Source organism: Athene cunicularia (assembly GCF_003259725.1).
Source record: "Athene cunicularia isolate RWA chromosome 9 unlocalized genomic scaffold, athCun1 chr9_part1, whole genome shotgun sequence".
Lineage (NCBI taxonomy): Eukaryota > Metazoa > Chordata > Aves > Strigiformes > Strigidae > Athene > Athene cunicularia.
This window is the reverse complement of record NW_020799110.1, coordinates 26992965-27012294: the sequence shown is the minus strand read 5'-3', so window position 1 is coordinate 27012294 and position 19330 is coordinate 26992965. Positions and strand designations below refer to the sequence as shown.

General features: G+C 37.8%; 1 protein-coding gene across 1 annotated transcript in view; it reads right to left on the bottom strand.

Moving 5' to 3' along the window:
- Window positions 1–19330, bottom strand: part of SH2D4B (SH2 domain containing 4B) — a 98356-nt gene that overhangs the window by 77525 nt on the left and 1501 nt on the right. Inside the window, exons 2-3 of the mRNA XM_026854668.1 lie at window positions 8664–8823; window positions 7444–7591 (exon numbers count right to left, since the gene is read on the bottom strand). Of these exons, the coding sequence (XP_026710469.1) occupies window positions 7444–7591; window positions 8664–8823 (308 nt within the window). The remainder of the gene's footprint in view (window positions 1–7443; window positions 7592–8663; window positions 8824–19330) is intronic.

The window sequence follows — 19330 nt, the reverse complement described above, 5'->3', positions numbered from 1 at the left end:
GGGGGGGGGGGGGATCAATCTCACAGCAGTTTCTCTGAATCACAGAAGAGTTTTGTCACGTTTATTGGGTTGGGTTGGGTTGGTTTTAAATGTAGCTATTGTTGAAGCATTTGTAGTAAAACAAGATGAAAGTGTCTAAAAACCCCCACAAAAAGTAAAATCTAGAATTCAGTTTGAGTTCTTAATGGAAAGCAGTAATGCCTATAAAGAAATTTTTTTATTTTTATTTTTATTTTTTATTTTTTTTAGTGAGAAGGAAATTTATTCAAAGAATAGACCACAACAACAATCAATGCTGGCATTTGATTCTGAAATCACAAAACTTTTTCATTTAATTTTCCTTTTTAAAGAAAGAAAAAATTTAAGTTCTACTTATTCAAACTAGTGCATGGATGCATGTGCAAGTATATTGTACAACTCCTTAAAGCTGTATGTGAGGAGGAACAACCCTTGTTAGAGTATGACACACAAAAGAAACATCATCCTTTTGTCAACTATGAGTAAAACGCATGTTTGTATTTAAAATTAATAACAACTGAATTTTTCACATTTACTCCACTGCAGGAATACAGCAACCAGTTTATCTGTTTCTCTCTGTAAACCCAATCCTGCACAGCAGAGCTGAGAGTGAAGAGCTGTAATAACCTACAAACATCACCCTCTGTCTAACAGTTGAGAGAGATTGTACTGGGTGCCATGACCCTTACAGCTCTTCCAGAATAATTAGGAAGGTGACAATACAGTACATAGTTGCAAATTGCCAAGAAACACCGACCTGCTGCAACAAATCACACCTGCAATTCAATAGACAGCGGTATTCCTCTCCAGCTTTAACTCCACTGTAGAATTTGAACATGCTAAATGATCTCATCTAGCCTCTGGCAGCTGAGCTTTGACCATGAACTTGTTCCTTGTTACTGTAAATGTGTGCCTCACAACATTTGATAGCTTTACTATAGTCAGGTCCAAATAATATTTAATATTAGCCATGGTTAGCTTCTAATGTTTCAGTCCAATGCAGATGAGTGAAGGTTAGGTCAGCATTCAGTTTTTGCTGCAGAAATATTTAAAAAGTGCACTGAGGAAAACCCAAAATATAACAGCTGATTTTTTTACAATGGAAAACTGAGCTTCTGGCTGCCATGGCTCTTGGTGTCTCTCTGGGGAGTCTTATGGGATGCAGCGCAGCTGAATGACTGCCATCCTCCTCAGCCTATGAGACGTATTTGTTACAACAGCCCTTTTCGAAACAAAAGATGCCTGGGATTCCTTCAGTGCTTCGGGCTGACAGGAAGAGTCAGCTCATGGCTGCATTACAGCTGCTGTGAAACTCCCGAGATCCCCCACCAATCACCCCTGAACCAGCCCAGATATTCAGTCTGCCTGCCACAGAGCCAAGAGCACAGCTCGTCTTCAGATCTGAGCCCTTGAGATTCCCTGCTCTGAAAAAGAAAATCTGGACATCTCTGGGTCCCCACCTCCAGGACAGCCTGCTCTCAGCAAGGCAGACACAGCAGGCAGAATTCAGATATCAGAGTTCTCAAACCCACCCAACAGAGCTGTGTGTGAGTATCAGCAGAAATATGTCCAACTCCTTCCCAAACTTTTTCGGAGAGAATTCTCTCACTTGCATCAGAAAAGAAAGTGTTTGCAGAGGCATTATTTTCTTCTCTATTACCAGTGTCTCAAAAGGAACACAGGGTTTGCATCACTTCACTGTGCATGTATTTTCACAGAGACAAATGTACGAAAAGCAGTCATGCTTTATGCAGTAGCAGTTACATTTCAGTCATGGATATGCCCCAGGACATGTTAGTCACACATGGCTCATAAGTGAGAACAACATACTTTGGTCCACAAAGACTCTCTTTTAGATGAGATAGAAAACAAAGTTAAGGACTATTACTTACTGGGAGACATCCGAGATTTATTGCACGTGTAGGAGCAGACTCTGCTTGACTAACTTGACAATCTACTAAAAGTTTGCCTTTGGATCTTAGGGGGTCTTCAAAGCTTGAATTCCTGATATGCAAACCATCATTTATTAGTGTTTCAGATTTTCCCTTTTACCCATGGAAAATGTCAGAGCTTTGCTAGTTTTTACTAGCAATACAGAATAAAGACAGGGCTTCAGCAGCACAATCATTACTGATGTCACTGGGAAAAATATTTTTCTTTGAAAATTATATCACAGTTCCTCACAAATAGGATAGAAAAACCTGAAGACCTGATTCCCAGCAGAAACTAACAGTTGCCTTACTTCTAATACTGTTCAAGAGACAACTGCATAGAAATACAAAATTTCTGAACTGTTGTCACACAAAAGAAAACAAAATTAAGTATTACTGAATTATTGTAATCATGATTGAATGTACCCAACTGAGATATTTTCAGAATGAACTGGGTGCCAAATCCCAGCAAGAAGCTGTTGTCATATTCCTGGATTCTAAATATGCTGTCCTTGGGAGAAAGTTCAGTATTTTCTTGGCACAGAGCTGAACTTAGAGTTTATTTTTACTTAAAGATAACAGGCCCATTCAAGTGCTTTATGTTCAACTGGAGATGAGAGTTTTTTAGGTGAGGACAGAATGCTCACTGCTATATCATTCACTGTGGTGAACGGAGTTAAATCCAGTTGGCAGCCAGTCACGAGTGGTGTTCCCCAGGGCTTGGTTTTGGGACCACTCCTGTTTAACATCTTTATTGATGATCTAGACGAGGGGATCGAGTCACTTTGCAGATGACACCAAGTTGATCTGCTCGATGGTAGGGAGGCTCTGCAGAGAGACCTGGACAGGCTGGAGCCATGGGCTAAGGCCAACTGTAGGAGTTTCAATAAGGCCAAATGCCAGGGGCTGCACTTGGGCCACAACAACCCCCAGCATTGCTACAGGCTTGGGGAGGAGTGGCTGGAGAGCTGCCAGTCAGAGAGGGACCTGGGGGTGCTGACTGACAGCCAGCTGAACAGGAGCCAGAAGTGTGCCCAGGTGGCCAAGAAGTCCAATGGCATCCTGGCTTGTGTCAGAAATGGCATGGCCAGCAGGGACAGGGAAGGGATCTTGCCCCTGTAGTTGGCACTGGTGAGGCTGCACCTTGATAACTGTGTTCAGTTTTGGGCCCCTCACTACAAAAAGGACATTGAATTACTTGAGTGTGTCCAAAGAAGGTCAACGAAGCTGGTGAAGGGTCTGGAGCACAGGTCATACGAGGAGTGGCTGAGGGAACTAGGGTTGTTTAGTCTGGAGAAGAGGAGGCTGAGGGGAGACCTCATTGCCCTCTACAGCTACCTGAAAGGAGGTTGCAGAGAGCTGGGGATGAGTCTATTTAACAAGTAGTAAATGATAGGACAGGAGGTAATGGCCTTAAATTGCACCAGAGAAGGTTTAGACTGGGTTTCTTTACAGAATGGGTTGTTGGGCATTGGAATGGGCTGCCCAGGGAGGTGGTGGAGTCCTCATCCCTGGAGGTGTTAGTGCTTAAGACATAGCACTTAGGGATGTGGTGTAGTTGGGAACTGTTAATGTTGGGTTAATGGTTGGGCCAGGTGACCTTCAAAGTCTTTTCCAACGTAATCATAAGCAGCCCACAGTACTGTAAGTGGTGATGGTGACATATTACTGTATTCCTAAACTCTGCAGCAATTGTCTGAAGAATCAGGTCCACAGCACTTCTGCGCAGACTAGGGAACTCAGGCATGTGTTGAAGGCCCATCCAACTCAATAGACTGAAGTGTGTTCTTTCTATTAAGCATAAACTGTCATTATTAGATACTTTCTGAACTGAAGCACTAATTATTCTGTTCTTCTCTGAAGGTTGATTTCTAAACCTGTCATCTTTGATGAGAATGGAAATAGCCAGGACACAGAAACTCCTAGATCTACATCTTAAAAAACTCACTTCATTCACCACAATCCCAACTGGAATTAAAAATTATGAACTTGCACCCCCAAAAATAAATTGTGGAAGCAAATTATAATGCACTGTTACTCTCCTGTTGCCACTCAAGATAATAAGGATTATTTCTCAAGTTTCATTCTCATTAAAATGCCCACTGATGCAGTTTTTATGCAGCTCTTGTTTAGCACACATTTAATCTATGAAGGATTTTTTTAAGAAGTAATATAGCTTTACTGTCAATCATGCTTATATTATTAAATTTGGCAGGTATCTGGTGTTGTCCTACAGATAGCACTTTACTATTAATAATCACTTGCTTCATGTAGAAGAGCGAGCTGAGTCTCTCTTATTTCTAAATGTAGCTGAAGGATACCATCCACCCCTGGTTAGCTGACACTCATACCTCTAATCTGCCCTAGCTCTGCACATTGTACAAGACTCTTAATGACAACAACTAATAACAGTAGGCAATTATGCCTATCATCTCACAGCCTTTGTGAATTAGCAAAAAGATTAATGATAGTAATTGACTCTCTTATTTGTCCTTTGCAATAGGTGCATAAAAGAATAGCTGTCCTTAAACTGCAGAAATAGATCAGTCAACATTTATATTCTAGCATAATAAATTAAAGGAATTTCTGCTTAAGCAACACCAAGGAAAACAATACTTTTCTAATAGTGTTGGAAGAGGAAACAGGGATCATCATTCACTTTGATGTGTGAGATATCATTTACTAGTGAAGACAGCCCTAAAGTCCCATGATAGGTCAAGAGGAATAAAAGTGTTTTAAAAAGGAGTGCTTGTGATACAATATGGTTAGAAATTAAACACATCAGCAGAAAGGAGAGAGTTTCAATCTCCCAAGTCAAAATGCTTCAAGAGAATGAAGCATTAGCAGATGCTCAACTTTTCATAGCCCAGTTTGGAGACTGCTTTAAACATAGTCTGGTCATCATCACAGAAAGATGATTACCAACGCATTAAATATTTTAAACCTGTTAAAGTGGGCTTGCTAACTGATCTGCATCTCATTACATACCCTGAATCATTTATGAAGGGTACATTTCTTCATTATTTCAATGACTGCAGTCATACATGAGTAAATTCAGTAATTCATCTTTGCCCCAACACCTTATTTCTATTCACTTTTTGTAGTTGAAGGTAGATGCCAGAAACATGACTTTCCTGTTTTCCTGTCTAAGTACCTTTCCACTCATTCAACTTGTAAATATTTCATGTTCTTCCACTACACAAGAGTAGTTACAAAAAGAGTAAAATTGGACAGAGAAGGAAAGCCAAGTGATCTTAAATTAGTGAACAGAGAAGTTAACAATTCCCCCGTATTAGCCCGTGAGATTCACTTGTTTTGAAATGCTTTTACTGCTTTTAAGCAGTTCTACAGCACTTTGTACAAGATCTGCTCTTTCAAGACCCAGTAATAGATAAGCTGCTTTTCTGAGTAGCAAAGGTGTGTTGTTGTAGTGCAAGCAATCAATCTTGCATGGATTTCTGCTGGTGGAACCCTACGTTAATCCAAGTCCCTCTTAACAGATCTCAAATTATAGACCTAATTGAAGACCCAGGGCTGTAAGAATAATTGGACCATATTGTATTAATACAACAAATGCCAGGAGCACACACAATAAAAGGGCATTTGAAAAATAATCACTACATAATATCTGGTTTCCAAACTCATTTTTGAAGCCAAAGAATTAATTCCTTATGAGTCTTGTCTTTAAAATTTTGGTCCATTTATCTAAATTTTTTGCAAAAATACTCTACAAATGCTTGATTTAAAGGAAACCATGGGGGAAAACAGGTTTCTGTTTCTTTGATAAAACAAAGATGTTGGCTAATTTATGAATAGGGCTAAATAAATCCTAGCCAAAAGTTAGTATTTGAAATTCAAAGTAGAAACTGAACCAAATTCTCATCCCACTTACAGCAGTGCAATTCTTGCTTCTACCAGGCACATGGATGGAGAATATCTGCTCCCTTCCCAAGAAACAGTGAGAACACAGATCACTGGAATATTTCCTTTCCATCAATATGAAAATGAGCAGAATTTGGTACCATTCCTTTAAAACTGTATCAACAACTGAAAGACTAGTTTTCCTTAATAGAAAATTATGACTGCTGGACACTGAAATTCTCAGAAGTTGCTCACTCTGCTTTTGAAAAATTCTTTTTGAAACAGAATAGTAACAGTGAGCTTTTGGACATTTACCCCATCAAGTGCACTGTAAATCAACCACAGAGATGCAAGCAAACAGTGTATCAGTCTTTGTTCAAGAGGGCTTTGCTTTCTGGAAAGCAGAGGAAAAAGTGTTTTAATTAGTTGCTATGCTCATTATTCATACATTAATAAAGTACTTGAAAGGTATAGTTTCATTACTCATTGACACCAAATCTCAAAGGCTCTGTTCTCTCCTATGAATTCAAATTAATTGTGCAAAGGTAAACCAGCAGCTTTGTGCAGAGGCTACAGGAACTGCCCTTGCTTTGTGCTATGTAACCACCCTCATATGCAAGACCCACAGTTTATAGAATGAGCTGATGACTCTAGTTTGTAATCGAAATATAAATTTAACAGAGTTTTTCAGCATTCCTTCCACCACAGAGGAACAAAGGGGGAGTCCATCTGTACTATCCACACCTTTAATCACTGTCCAAGGAAGGGAGAAATGACATAACAAGCTGTCATCAGGGGAAAGGCATACAGACAAAAGTTATGGGATGCAGATCTCCTAGGAGTCATATTTTGCTACAGGCTTTCTCCATGGAAACCCAGCATCACCAATCTTGTTTAGACCCAGAATGCACATCCCAGACTCAGAAGACTGTGATAATTTCTCTGCACACTAAACCATGTTTTTTTCTCATTTTAAACAAGTTTTTATCTCTATAAAGTAACATGAAAAGGGATAGACAGAGGCCTTCTTTTCCTGTTTAGTTTTCAAATTGTTATTTTTGATAAGAGAATGTGAAAAGAATTATTATTTTAAGCAAATGTTAAAGTACTGTAACTGAGAGCCCATAGAACATTCATGATGAAATCAATAAAAATCAGGCAAATTAACTTCTCCCAATAAAGCCAACTGGACTTTTGCCATATGTTGACTAGGAGAAGGTTCCACCCCTCATTATCTTAAAGAAAGTAGTGACAGAATTTTCAAGTTATATATGTGAACAACTCATCCAAGATACACAAAATATGTTCAAGCAAAGTAACTTAAAATGAGACATTTCACAGCTGTACATTTTTTTCCCCAGTAAGATTCACTCAGCACAGCTCACTGAACAATTCTGTTAATGTGTGAGCTGAATAACCAGTTTGATTGTCCTGACACTTTTGAATGAGATGCAAATTTTTTGCATTACTCACCCAGCTGTTCTGGTGAACACCATGTAGCTATTTGTATATTCCAGGATGAAAATTTACAACTCTGGTTTTAAAGCTTATTAATAAACATGCACTGAAGGTGACAAGAAATTTGAATCTATATAAAAACACTATACAAAAAGCTAAATTACTCTATGCAAACCTTCAGTTCCTCCTGAATTTTTTCCTCCTCTACTTTGGCAGCTTTCCGATCTTCTATTTCTATTTTCCATTTTTCTGCCACTATTCTGGCTTTTTCTTGAGCCATAGCATCCCGGAATTTCTTTGTAATTTCAGCCTCCTTTTGTCTCCTTCAGAAAATAATTTGAAAACAAAAATAATTTAAGACACTAATTTTATTTTTTAATTGAGGATCAATACTTGCTCACTGGTTGCAGCAAATAATTAGCATAAGACTTCATAGAAATATACAAGGAAAAAATTAAAATGCATTTACCAAGAGGCCTACCACAAATCAGATTTGAAGAAACTATCCAGAAAGCAGACATTTTCAGTTTTTGATAAATGACTAATTAAAATAGCACCAAGTGCTTCTTGAATGTCTTTGAGTCATACCCTACATTTTTCCTTACCTGTCTGAAAAAGATGTATTTTTCTGTCAATCTAGCAAAGCATGATTGGGAATTTATTGTCTCTCAGATATCAATGCAAATGTCTGCCAAATTCTTACACTAGATTCTTTATTACTACTGGCAATGTAAAAGGAACACAGAGCACACATTGAAGCTTTGAATATGCAATCACTATAAGCAACAAGAATCTCATACGAAATGGAATAATATAGAATAATCTAATATTTAAACTGTCACCTTTCAGAACAGCACTACAAAAGGAAGTGCAGGAGGCAGGTGGCACATCCTAACAATATCAAGCATCACCACTTTTTAATCTATCCCAAAGCAGGAAGAGGCCCAGGTGGAAACACAAGCATGGCACTTTGTGTAATCAGTTTTTGAACTGTTGGGATAAGAATTAATACAAGCAATATGCAAATAGAAATAATTTCAAAAAGGATTTTATGTACCAAATCCCCACTGTGGGCATAGATATGTGATAAACATTTCTAATTTAATCATCTCAAAACCAGATTGTTTTGGTTTTATTTATTTATAAACTGGTCAATGGTTTAGCAAAATTCCCCAAAAGAAAAATTTGCTTCACTCTTTTTTGTGAAAGAGGGTTTTGGTTATTCAGTATTTGATAAAAATAAAATTACAATTTTTATGTGCTGAAAAATTGCCAAAACATGTGAAAACAAAGATTCACTTACCAGTTTTACCCATCATTACCTGCCGCCTTTCTACAAGGCCACGTCTCCCATTATGCTAAGTAGACCCAGAATTCAGATTCTTAAATCCTCACCAGAGTTCTTCTGCCTCCTTCTGGGCTTGTTGCCTGGCTTGCTCTGCTATTAGCTCCTCTGATATCTGTTCATATGGCTTGTCGCCTGGGGCTTCTCCCATAACCCAGACCCAGACCTCACCATCCTTCCCACGTAGCCACTGCACATGTTTGCCATTACCTGCAACATCCACCAAGAACAAACCACAAATATAAATATATTTATAAATATATTATAAATACTGGCTCAACTTCTTAGGTAAATATAGATTAAAATATGAGAAATCTGTAATTCAGAAACTTACAATTTACAATTCAGAATAAAACATTACTAAGAGGTTGGATGAAATCTTCAGAATTGACAAATCTACCACGCTAGAGAAAAAAATGGTTTGTACACTCCAGGTCACAAAATCTTTAAAGACTCACTGTCCCACAGAAATGAGGAATTATTAATTCTAATATGCATTTCCCAGAATTTAAGAAATATAATCCCTTTTTAATTGTTATATTTTCTTGCTTCACTCAGCAAGGGATAAATTAAGAGAATGGAAAAAAGAGATGGAGTTACAGAACCACCAGTGACATTATGTGACTAGCAACACTTCAACACAGGGAGAATGTTGAGTGTTGACCATATAGAGACTTCATCAGAACCCCTGTAAAAAAAACAGGAATTTCCTGCTCCCACTGTGTGAAGGCAGAGTTTCCAAAAGTTTGCATACTCGGAGCACACCACTCAACACTGCAGATGCTCTTCTGTTCAGGTAGGCAATTGAATGGTATTAAGTTTCTGGTTCAGTTTTCATGAAAGACCGTGCAAAAAATCTATGGTTACTGTGTTGACAGATTGATTTTTTTGAACCACCAAAAAAGCCTAAGGGCTTTTTACAAAATAGACTGCATTTGGTGAACATTCATGTCCAAGAACCAACTATAGGAATTCTGCTGACTACAAAAGACACTAGATTAGGTCCTATCTGGATACATTTTAATAGTCATATACACTACCTTAGTGTGGTTTGGTCTTTTCCTCGTGCTTTTATATGTATTACCCACAGATATTTTATGCATTTTAGAGATTCACAATAAGGAATTGGTAGAAACACTTCTTATGAATCCATTTTTACATTTTATTTCCTTTGGTGTTATTGAAACTGTTCTTCAAAAAAGGAGATGCCAAGATGGACAATGGATTTATTTTAAAGAACACAGATTAAAAGGCCAGAAAGGCTCAGCAGTTCATCTCACTTCCTGTATATTACAGTCCACTAGATTTCACTCTCCTGCCTAATTACTGAGGTTAGTAAATTGTGCATCACTACACAGCTTCTAAAAGGCATCTTGTCTCATTTGAAAACATGAAGAAATGGATGCTCCACCGTTTTCCTAAGTAATTTTTCTCTGATGTTCCCCTAAGAGTTAAAAGAAGCCTGTTCCTATTTGAATGGCCAGTCTTTACTTCTGTTCTTCCTACCTCTTTCTCTACTAGCATCAACTTAGCTACTCTCACCTTCAACTACCTGTTGTTCTGTGATAGGACATTATCCATTTAACCATATTAAGTTTCCCAATGCACAATCAATAAAGTGTTTCTGACATCCCAGACTGAAGAGAGAAAACTACAAGAAGGAATGAAGCAGGGCTGTTGACAGCAGGCAGTGCCAGTGCCAACCCACACTATGAAGTGTTGATTATACAAACTGAAGGCAAGGAACATATCGGATCTCTCAATGAAAGCTCATATTCTATATCAAATTTGAAAATGTGATTTATACAAATTCCCAGTGTTGGCCTAATCATACTGACTTCAGGGAGGAGTGGAAATTTAAGCTACTAATGTTTTCTTCCAATAACTCTCAATAGCATTTGCTCTTTCACAGTCTATCAGATTTTGTCTCAGGTTATAAATGTGAATGTATTTTATCGCAGTTCCTATTCTGTACACTTCTGTATTCCTGTAAGAATAACATTGAGGTTGTATTTTTTGGATACAGCATTTGAATTCTATCTGCCAAGAACCAACCAGCCATATCAGTATTTGCTTGCAAGGTTTTCACCTATTGCATTTCATGGCAAAGTATCTTGAGAACTATGGAATGATTTCCCAAGAGTATTGATGCTACATAACCAAAGGCAGGGTTTTGTTGTTTGTTTGTTTGTTTTTTTAAAAGTGGCCCATGTCCTTTTTCCTGGGAGGAATCTGGATATCATAGTTGTTCCCCTTTATTTAGTACTTTAAAGAAAACATTGCAAATAACATGCCTTGTGTTAATTTATTTGTACCATAACTGACACATACCAAATACGTCTACTGTTCTGAGACAACTTCGCCACCTCTGATCATTTATGAACTTAGCAGATGGAAAGAGAATTAACAAACAAACAAACAAAACAAAACAAAAAACTCCCAAACAAACAAAAAATCAGCTTTTCAGGTAGGCAGACAAATTTTATCTTTGCTTCTTTCCAGGTTTTCTGTGTGAAAGAGTTATTAATGTTTCTCAGAGGCACAACTTACCCATTACTACCCAGCCGCATAAAACAAATAGTTGATTTGTAGACGTCTTGACAAATCGTTCTCTCTCTTCCTTTTAAAACAATGGATCTCTCTTCTAAAGCTATAGACAGTAAATGTATGAACTCTTCTGAAAACACCAGTATAACATATTGTTGGTTTAGCACTAACTATACTACAATATAGTATGTATCCATAGTTCAAGTTGAAAGATAATAGCAATATCAAACAATCTGGCACTTCTAAGCTTCAGCAATAAACAGACCTCCACATGTACAATTTTAAAACAATTCAGCTTGAGCACGTATGCCTTTTTTCAGGTTTTTCTTTAGAAGAGGTTTTTTTCACATCCAACCACTCATTCTATTTTACTTCAATAAATTACTCCCATGCAAATGTTCCCTTAAATCTACACTCCCATAATGTTGGAGATGGGCTTTACTGTACAATCTGATCATAAAACTTGGTAGTTTCTTAACACAGAGTAACATTCAGAAATGAGTGTGCTTGAAAAGAAATAAGCAGCTCAGGGAGAAAATCTGGCACTGTGAAAAGAGAATTTGTGCCATACAAAAAGTCTTTGCAGCCTGCAGAATCAAGTTCACAGCGGTCAGTGTCAGCTCTTCTAGGCTGATACTGGGATTGCAATTTTAAACTGTAGAACCAATTGCCAGATCTGAGCTGAAGACACAGTAAATTATTTTCCTTAATGTTTTTAGGAAGCTAGTGTTCTCTGGAGAATTACCACCATTGAGGGCTAATTATGATAAAATATGTTATGTTTTAAGATGCCTCTCAAGTATTGGATTTTTCTTTAAGATAAGATCTTTTGTTAACACAATTTATTTCCAGATGAAACAGAAAGAAAATAAATTCAACTAAATTTAAAAGGAAGAGACAAGTCCTGACTAAACACATTTGAAATCTAGGTGAGAAAGTGGCAAGGGAACCTCATGATTCCTGTTCAGAAGAAGGCTTCTGAGCCCTCACAAAGCCTAATGCAGAGTCAGAAAATAAAAATTCAATCTCTTGAGCCGCAGTCTCCTGCCTTGGCCACAAAAATACTTTTATTTTCCTGGAGAGACTGTGGCAGGCTGCAAATAATTACAATTAGGAAGCAGTGAACATCAAAATTAGTCTGGATTGAAGAGTAGAAATGAAAGTGATTTAGAAACAAGCACTGCTTTATCAAGAAAATGTACTGAATACTTTACCAAGTCTTTTCCATCTCTACTCTTCAGACCAGCAATTTGTCAGCTGTAGTATTCTACCAGGTTTTTTTGTTTAAAATAGCTCTGCAGCATCACAAGAAGGCAATCTTAATTCTTACATTTCTTTTCACCTGTTGCTCCTTGATGAGTTAGTATCTCCCATGAAGTTCCCCTAAACCTAGATCTATACTGTTTTGAGACCAGTAAATTGGTTTCTGGATATTGTTCCTTACTCCAGACAAATGCAAAATCCGGTATCTCAGATTTGCAGCACAAAGGGATCACAGTGAAAACTTGTGAAAGTTGAAAACTCAAGAAGAGCCTGAACCTACAGCCTGAACCAACAGCAACACAAATTTGCACGTATAAACACATACAATCAAAAATAAGATCAAATCATGTTTTCTAATTGTTTGTATTTATGGAGTCAATCCTGTAACAGCAATGGAAGTAAACAATGCCCTAAAGAGCAATACTAAACTCAAGACTCTCACCTATAAGAATTATTAGTCTCTACCAGCAGCACTACTAATCTCATACACACACAAAGAGTGCTGGAGTGCAACCTAAGTTGTGATATATGGCACCACAGGCTGCTCTTGGCCTTTGTGCTACCTTAGGAAGTCCCTGGTGTAGGCAGGATATCAGTACTGTTATGGCTGAATGCAGCCACAAAATACAAACACTGACAGCCACTTTGGAGAGAAAGAAAAACAGCACTTAAAGGTGCATGGGAGCAGGAACCCTGTCTGCAATGGCCAGGCTAAATCAGGATTCCATTCCAATCAGCTCAGACTTCCACATTGTGACTAAGGCTTAAAACAAATGGAGTTACACAGAGAACTGGGCCTTACACTGCCTCTGCTAACTGGGACAGGGGAGCAGAACCACAGATTGGGTTTGTGGTTTTGGGTTGGTTTTTGTGGCTTTGGGTTATATCTGTCTTAATTTTCATGCATGCTTCTAATTAAAAGTGCTTTAAAAATAACAGTAATCGGAGCAAATGGAATACTGCTGGAGACAGCTTCCATCCTTCAAGCCTGTTCGTCATTAACAGTTACAGCATCCCCAACAATTCCCATTTGTATCTATCTCCAGTGTTTACAAGGGAACTACTCCAAGGACCGTTAGAGGACTGATTTGTTGTCAAGTCTCCCAGCTGTGCTGTCACTTCACCACAGCCTGCCTGCTTAGTCCAGCAAAATGATAGAGCGCACTAAGTAACCCTGACAGCCTCCCCATCCCAGGGAATATTACAGACTGTCAAGTGTAAATTGAGAAAATTAGAAGATCACTGATCTATAATCTCAGAAACATGGCATGGCATTCCAAGAAACTTTCTCAAAAGGGTGTGCTATTTCCATGAACAGTCTTGTTTTTCTGAGATTGGGCTTCCCACCATAGTTCTGCTTGGAAGCTACCGCTCTCTGCAATAGCAATTGATTCTCCTTCCTCACTCTCTGGAAAGCTTTGTAGTCATACAAATATCCTGACTCTCTCTTCAGAAAATATTCTTTTTCTTTTCTTACTCTGTACTAGAAAGTGCTCCTGAAATTTATTCTGCATTTGAAACAGGCTGCATGAGCATTCACTGCTGACAAACTGATCAGCCTGATCTACTTTTGTCAGAGATAAACAGTAGCTTGGGGAGTTTCGTGTGTTTGGAGGGTTGGGCTTTTTTTTTTGTTCTTTTGGAGTTCAGATATCTGGTATATTTTGGTCTAAGCACAATGTGTTCTACATGAGATTTTACCCTTGGCTTTCTGAGCAAATTATTTTTATGGCTTCTTTAAAGGAGAAGCTTGAATTTTAATACTCTGCAGGGTAGATGAGATTCCATTCAGAGTTTCATTAGCTGCAGGACATGCGTTAGAAGCGCATTGATTAGGATGAAAATGAGAATGTGAGCTTTAGGCAGTTCTGTTTCTTGAGCTTACCCATTACAAGGGTTTTATTTAATTATATTTCTTTTTTATACAAACACACACACACACACACACATCATTTGACTTCTTTCTAAGGAGCAAACCTAGGAAATGACTGTGAAAGTTTCTGAGAGGCTGTTCAAAGGACAATGCACTGTTTCAAACATAAGCTACCATAAATCCAATAAATTAGATATAGAATAATTAGGTGATAATTATAAAAGAAATGAAAATAACATAATCCCACAATAAAGTGAAGATCTGATATAATGAATTCTGTGGTCTTCCCCTTCTAATAGTCATATGACCATGAACCCCTCTCTTCCAAGAACACATTCAAAAAAATCAGTCACTTCAGTTCTTAAAACAAGAAGAAAATGAGGAAAAATTCTGAACTTCTCAAGCATCCCCCCCAACACTTCAGTTTACACACCTCTAATTTCAGCACTGTGTTGTGTGCCTTTCTATTTAAAGGAGAATTTGCAGAGGGAGGAAGGAATTCAGCTGATTTACATTAATATATGAATAAGGGTTGCAGGATCTCAGCATTGCTGAAAAATCAGCCTTTGTGAATCTCCAGCTGCTTCCTGATCATATAACAAACTCAATCTTCTGTTTAAGGAATTGCAGCCTGTTACCATGGAAATAATTATGTTGCAATATATCCCTGCAGGATCAAATAAAGGAAGAGTAACTGCAAGAGAGCAAACATTAAGGAAGGAAATAGTTACTCAAATAAGACAATGGCAATTAACAAATGTAGCAAAAATAACTGTATATAACACTCAAAGGTAAAGTGGGTATGCATTATCACATGGTATGTATATATGCAATATGTATATATAGGTTTGCATACTGTAAACCAAAAACAACAACAACAACAACAAAAACACAACACGGAAATAAAGTATCATTTACATGGTTTCTATCTAGTATGTCCCAGATAATTTCTTGGCTCCCTGGACAAGGCACACTCTTACACATAATGATTTTGTAATATCTTAAAGACATTGTTCTAACTCTATGTACAATCTAGATGTGGTCTCTTGTCTGTCCATTTTAATGATCCTTTCACTGTAAACTTTACAAAAAGCAGGTATACATTAGATCAAAGTGAAAGGTTGTAAAATCATTCACATCAGTATCATTCAATTTTTTTCTTCATTAAAAAAATAAGGTCAAGAATATAGCAGGATGATTTCTGATCACAGCTGCCTCTTATAAAGACTAAAAGCTATATACAGAATTTGGTTTCCTACACTGGGCTATCACAAAGCATCCAGGTTTTCCCACTGCTGGAGAATTAAAAAGAAATAAATTTAAAAGAAAGAAAAAAAAAATGTCTGCATGGCTACTTCAGGGTCTGCTGGAAAAGCAGAGGAATAAGGGTTCTCTGTTCTCTGTCATGGAATGAACAGAGAACTAGGGATCAGTTTCTGCACCAGATCCCCTACTTAATGCAGTGTGGCAGATTTGCACCGACTCCTTTTATCAGGCACACAGGACTACAAAAGCATGGACAACCACATCACTACAGTGAGATTTTCTAGCACCACAGCACAGGAGTGGACTTGGAAGATTAATGAACCACCATCAGTACCTGGCTAAATCCACTGCTGACTTGAATACATTGAGTTTTCCCATGTCTTCCAAATCCTGCTATCAAAACCTCTGTCTTTGAGTGTTTCAGTCATTTATGCTAAAAACTGGCAAAATCAGAAAGGAAACATTGAATTAGCTTGGGTGAATCCCATTCTCCCCTTGGCTGCAGTACTGTCCTCTTTCCATATCAAGTATTCATGAGCTTGCAAACAGTCACAACCTCGTATGATTACCAGAGCACCAGTATGTACAAGAAAGACCATCTAACACCACTGTGTCCAGACAGGCCGAGGAACACAATACCACAGAGAAACACAGGAACACTCTCCATGCCAGTGGCTCAATTAACCCAGTAGCCTCTCTCAGAAAGCAGTCTGATGCCAGATGCTTCAGACAACAGGAGCACTGAGGACCACACGCATGCAAGGGAAACCTCCAGTGCAATAAGGCCCAGGTAGCCAGCAGTATTCTGATGTCACTTTTCTGCAAAACAGGGAAGTCAACTGCAGGACAGGGTACAAGAATAAAAAGCACAGACTTACAGCTAATCCTAGGAAGGCAGAGAAGCCCCTCTGGATTTGTTCAATCTGGTACATATTTAGGTCATATGGAAGTTGGAGGTCTCTGTCTAGCCCCAGGTTCGGAGAAGTAAACAGAAGATGCTGTTTAATTGTACCTCAATACACAGCCACACCAAGCATGAGCTCTGAGCAGCAGAGTTCTGACACCAAGGTATACAGTACAAAAAAAGCTGTGTCATATCACAAGCTGCTATACATGTTGTGAATGATAATTAAAATTTTTCCATTTACTTCAAATTAGTTGGCTCAGTCCCCTAATAAAAAATATTCTAATGTTCTCACCAATTTCTGTTACTTTTTCAGTTGTATCTGAATCGGAAAAAAAAAAAAAAAAAAAAGACAGGGTTCTACAGAATTGAAGACCACATACAGTTAGAAATTTCAGAAATACTCGTCTGTTTTGACCCATATCCAATGATACAGAGAAGGCGGCAACAAACACTGCCAGGAGCATGTCTCTGTAGGAGATAAAATTATAGGTAAGCATTACCAGGGTGTGTAGAGGCCTTAGTATAAATGTGGAATGCATTTCTGAGTTCAAAAACATAGAACAAAGTCGCTGCATGTATACCCACTCACCCTTCATGCACACACGGAAACACATGGCCACTCACTGGCCTTCACATGTGACACTGATGTATCCTCACCATCTACTTGCGATATTTGAAATACTTGCTTCCAAATATCTGTTCTCTAATCATTTTATAATGCAAATGTCATTTAGATAGAAAATTTTTTTTCTAGCCATGGTGTGATAAGCCTTCCTAATTTTCTCCCAGTTACTCTTGTTAAGGACAGGTAAATAAGAGTGTTTATGAATAGCTCCCGCCTGAACATCATGAGCTGCAGTTCACAACAAATAAATGTCAGAATAAGCAGCAGCAGACCAGCACTGTCCTCTCTCCCACATGGCTGTGCTTTAGCAACCTAATGCTCAACAGTTTTTGAGATCTCATTTTAGATATGCTGACAGCTCTGGATACTGCATCAGAGTCAAAATCCAAATTGGCAGGGTCCTTCACTTACTCCCAACTCAGCTATACTGGTTAAAGGGCTCCTGCCTAATCAAATAAATATGTTTCTTTGCAAATTGTAAAGCTGCCCATCAGTCAAGTCTCAGTAAATCCCAAAGGGATCTTGAAATTTTGGGAAGACTTCCCTTAGTGATTTTAGCACAATAAGAAAAGGCAACCTGTTTTATTACAATGAAAATAAATTCCTGAAAAATCTGCCCAGGAGTAATTTGTAAATGAACTGGAGACAGACCTCCAAGAATTCAACTCACCTGTAAAGCTATTTCAGTACAAGCCAGCAGTCATTATTTAATTAAAGCTACAAAATACCTTTTTTACCTTGAATAAGTTCATAAAATGCTGCAGTTTTGGAGGACCCAAATGATGCTCAAATTCTACTAATACTTTTAGGCAAAGTACAGATGTAAACTAGGTACAAACAGCAAAAACATGGAAGAGTTCATTCAGTATCTTCTAAAGGAAATATTTCATTCTGAAATGCTGTTTACATATTTCTCCCTTTTAGACATCGATCTGCGTTTCTAAAAAGGGAAGGAAACTAAAACTGTTGAATAATCTTTAAAAATTTCATTCACCCCCAAAGTGAAACAATTCCTTAACATCAACTCATCCTGATACAAATTTTAATTTTAAACCTTTCCTCAAGTCACATGAAACAAAGTGACCCAAATGGTAAAGCAGGCACAATTTAGTATTTACTGAAGGTGACTATTATTTTCTTTTAAAATTAAGAATAAGACTAATTACACATAGACTGTTACACTATTTGGCTTGCTAAACACTCTTAACAACATACATCTTACTTCATGGTTTGGACTTGGGTTTCTGAGAAGCAAATTACATATTACTGAATAGGACATTTATAGACAATCTGTGTTCAGTGACATTTTTATAAAAATCACTGTAGATTTTGGGCCTTTGCTAGTTAGTTTCCCAACAATTAAAAAATTATCACATTAATGAGTATACCCTAACCCTGCTGCTGATTTTAGCTGAAGCACAAGACCAATCTGACCTGCATATGCCACTTTTTTCCTCCCCAACTCTCCACTTCTGGTTTCTGTAAGACAACACATCTAAACCTTGCACAAGAACCCTTCATCCTCAAGTGACTGTAGAAAATCAAAACTGGATTCACAATCACTGCTCTGTTTTGAAAAATCCACTGCTTTTGCTATGCTGCTGGGTTCACATGTACCATTTCAGGTAAGCTCTTGAACTGATGGAGAATTGTACCAATTGAGGTATAGGACTCCAGATCAACCCCAAGCACTTTTTGGAGTATTTTTAATTAGACGAGCCCCCACTGTCATTAATTCCTTTTGCTCTATCTCACCCTATCCACTTCCAGAGAGGTGGGACAAAGTTCTCTTATGTAGCTATTCAAACTATGAGGAAAACAGAAGGATTTGAAAGCTAGTCCTACAAAGATAATTCCAATTAAATTAGTAAAAAATTATTTTATACGAAACTTATGACGCATTCACAAACATATACATTTTTCTGTTACCTAGCAAATTTCACAATATCGGCACAACATTAGAGATACTGAAGTCTTACCTCTGTTTTCTACTATATGTCAGGCTACAGAGATCTCTATAAAGTCAGAGTAACTCTTGGTTTCAACAAAACAGCACACACATAAACCTGTATCATCCAGTAGACAGTCAAAAACAAAACCCTGCAGCTTAAACTGCTCAAATACCTCAGTTTCAGAGGAATAGAATATAGTAGCTCTAAATTTCCTGGTAACCACTCATTTTAAACAGGAATAAAAATACTCCATATTCTATGCTATGTAGCGGGGGGAGAATGTT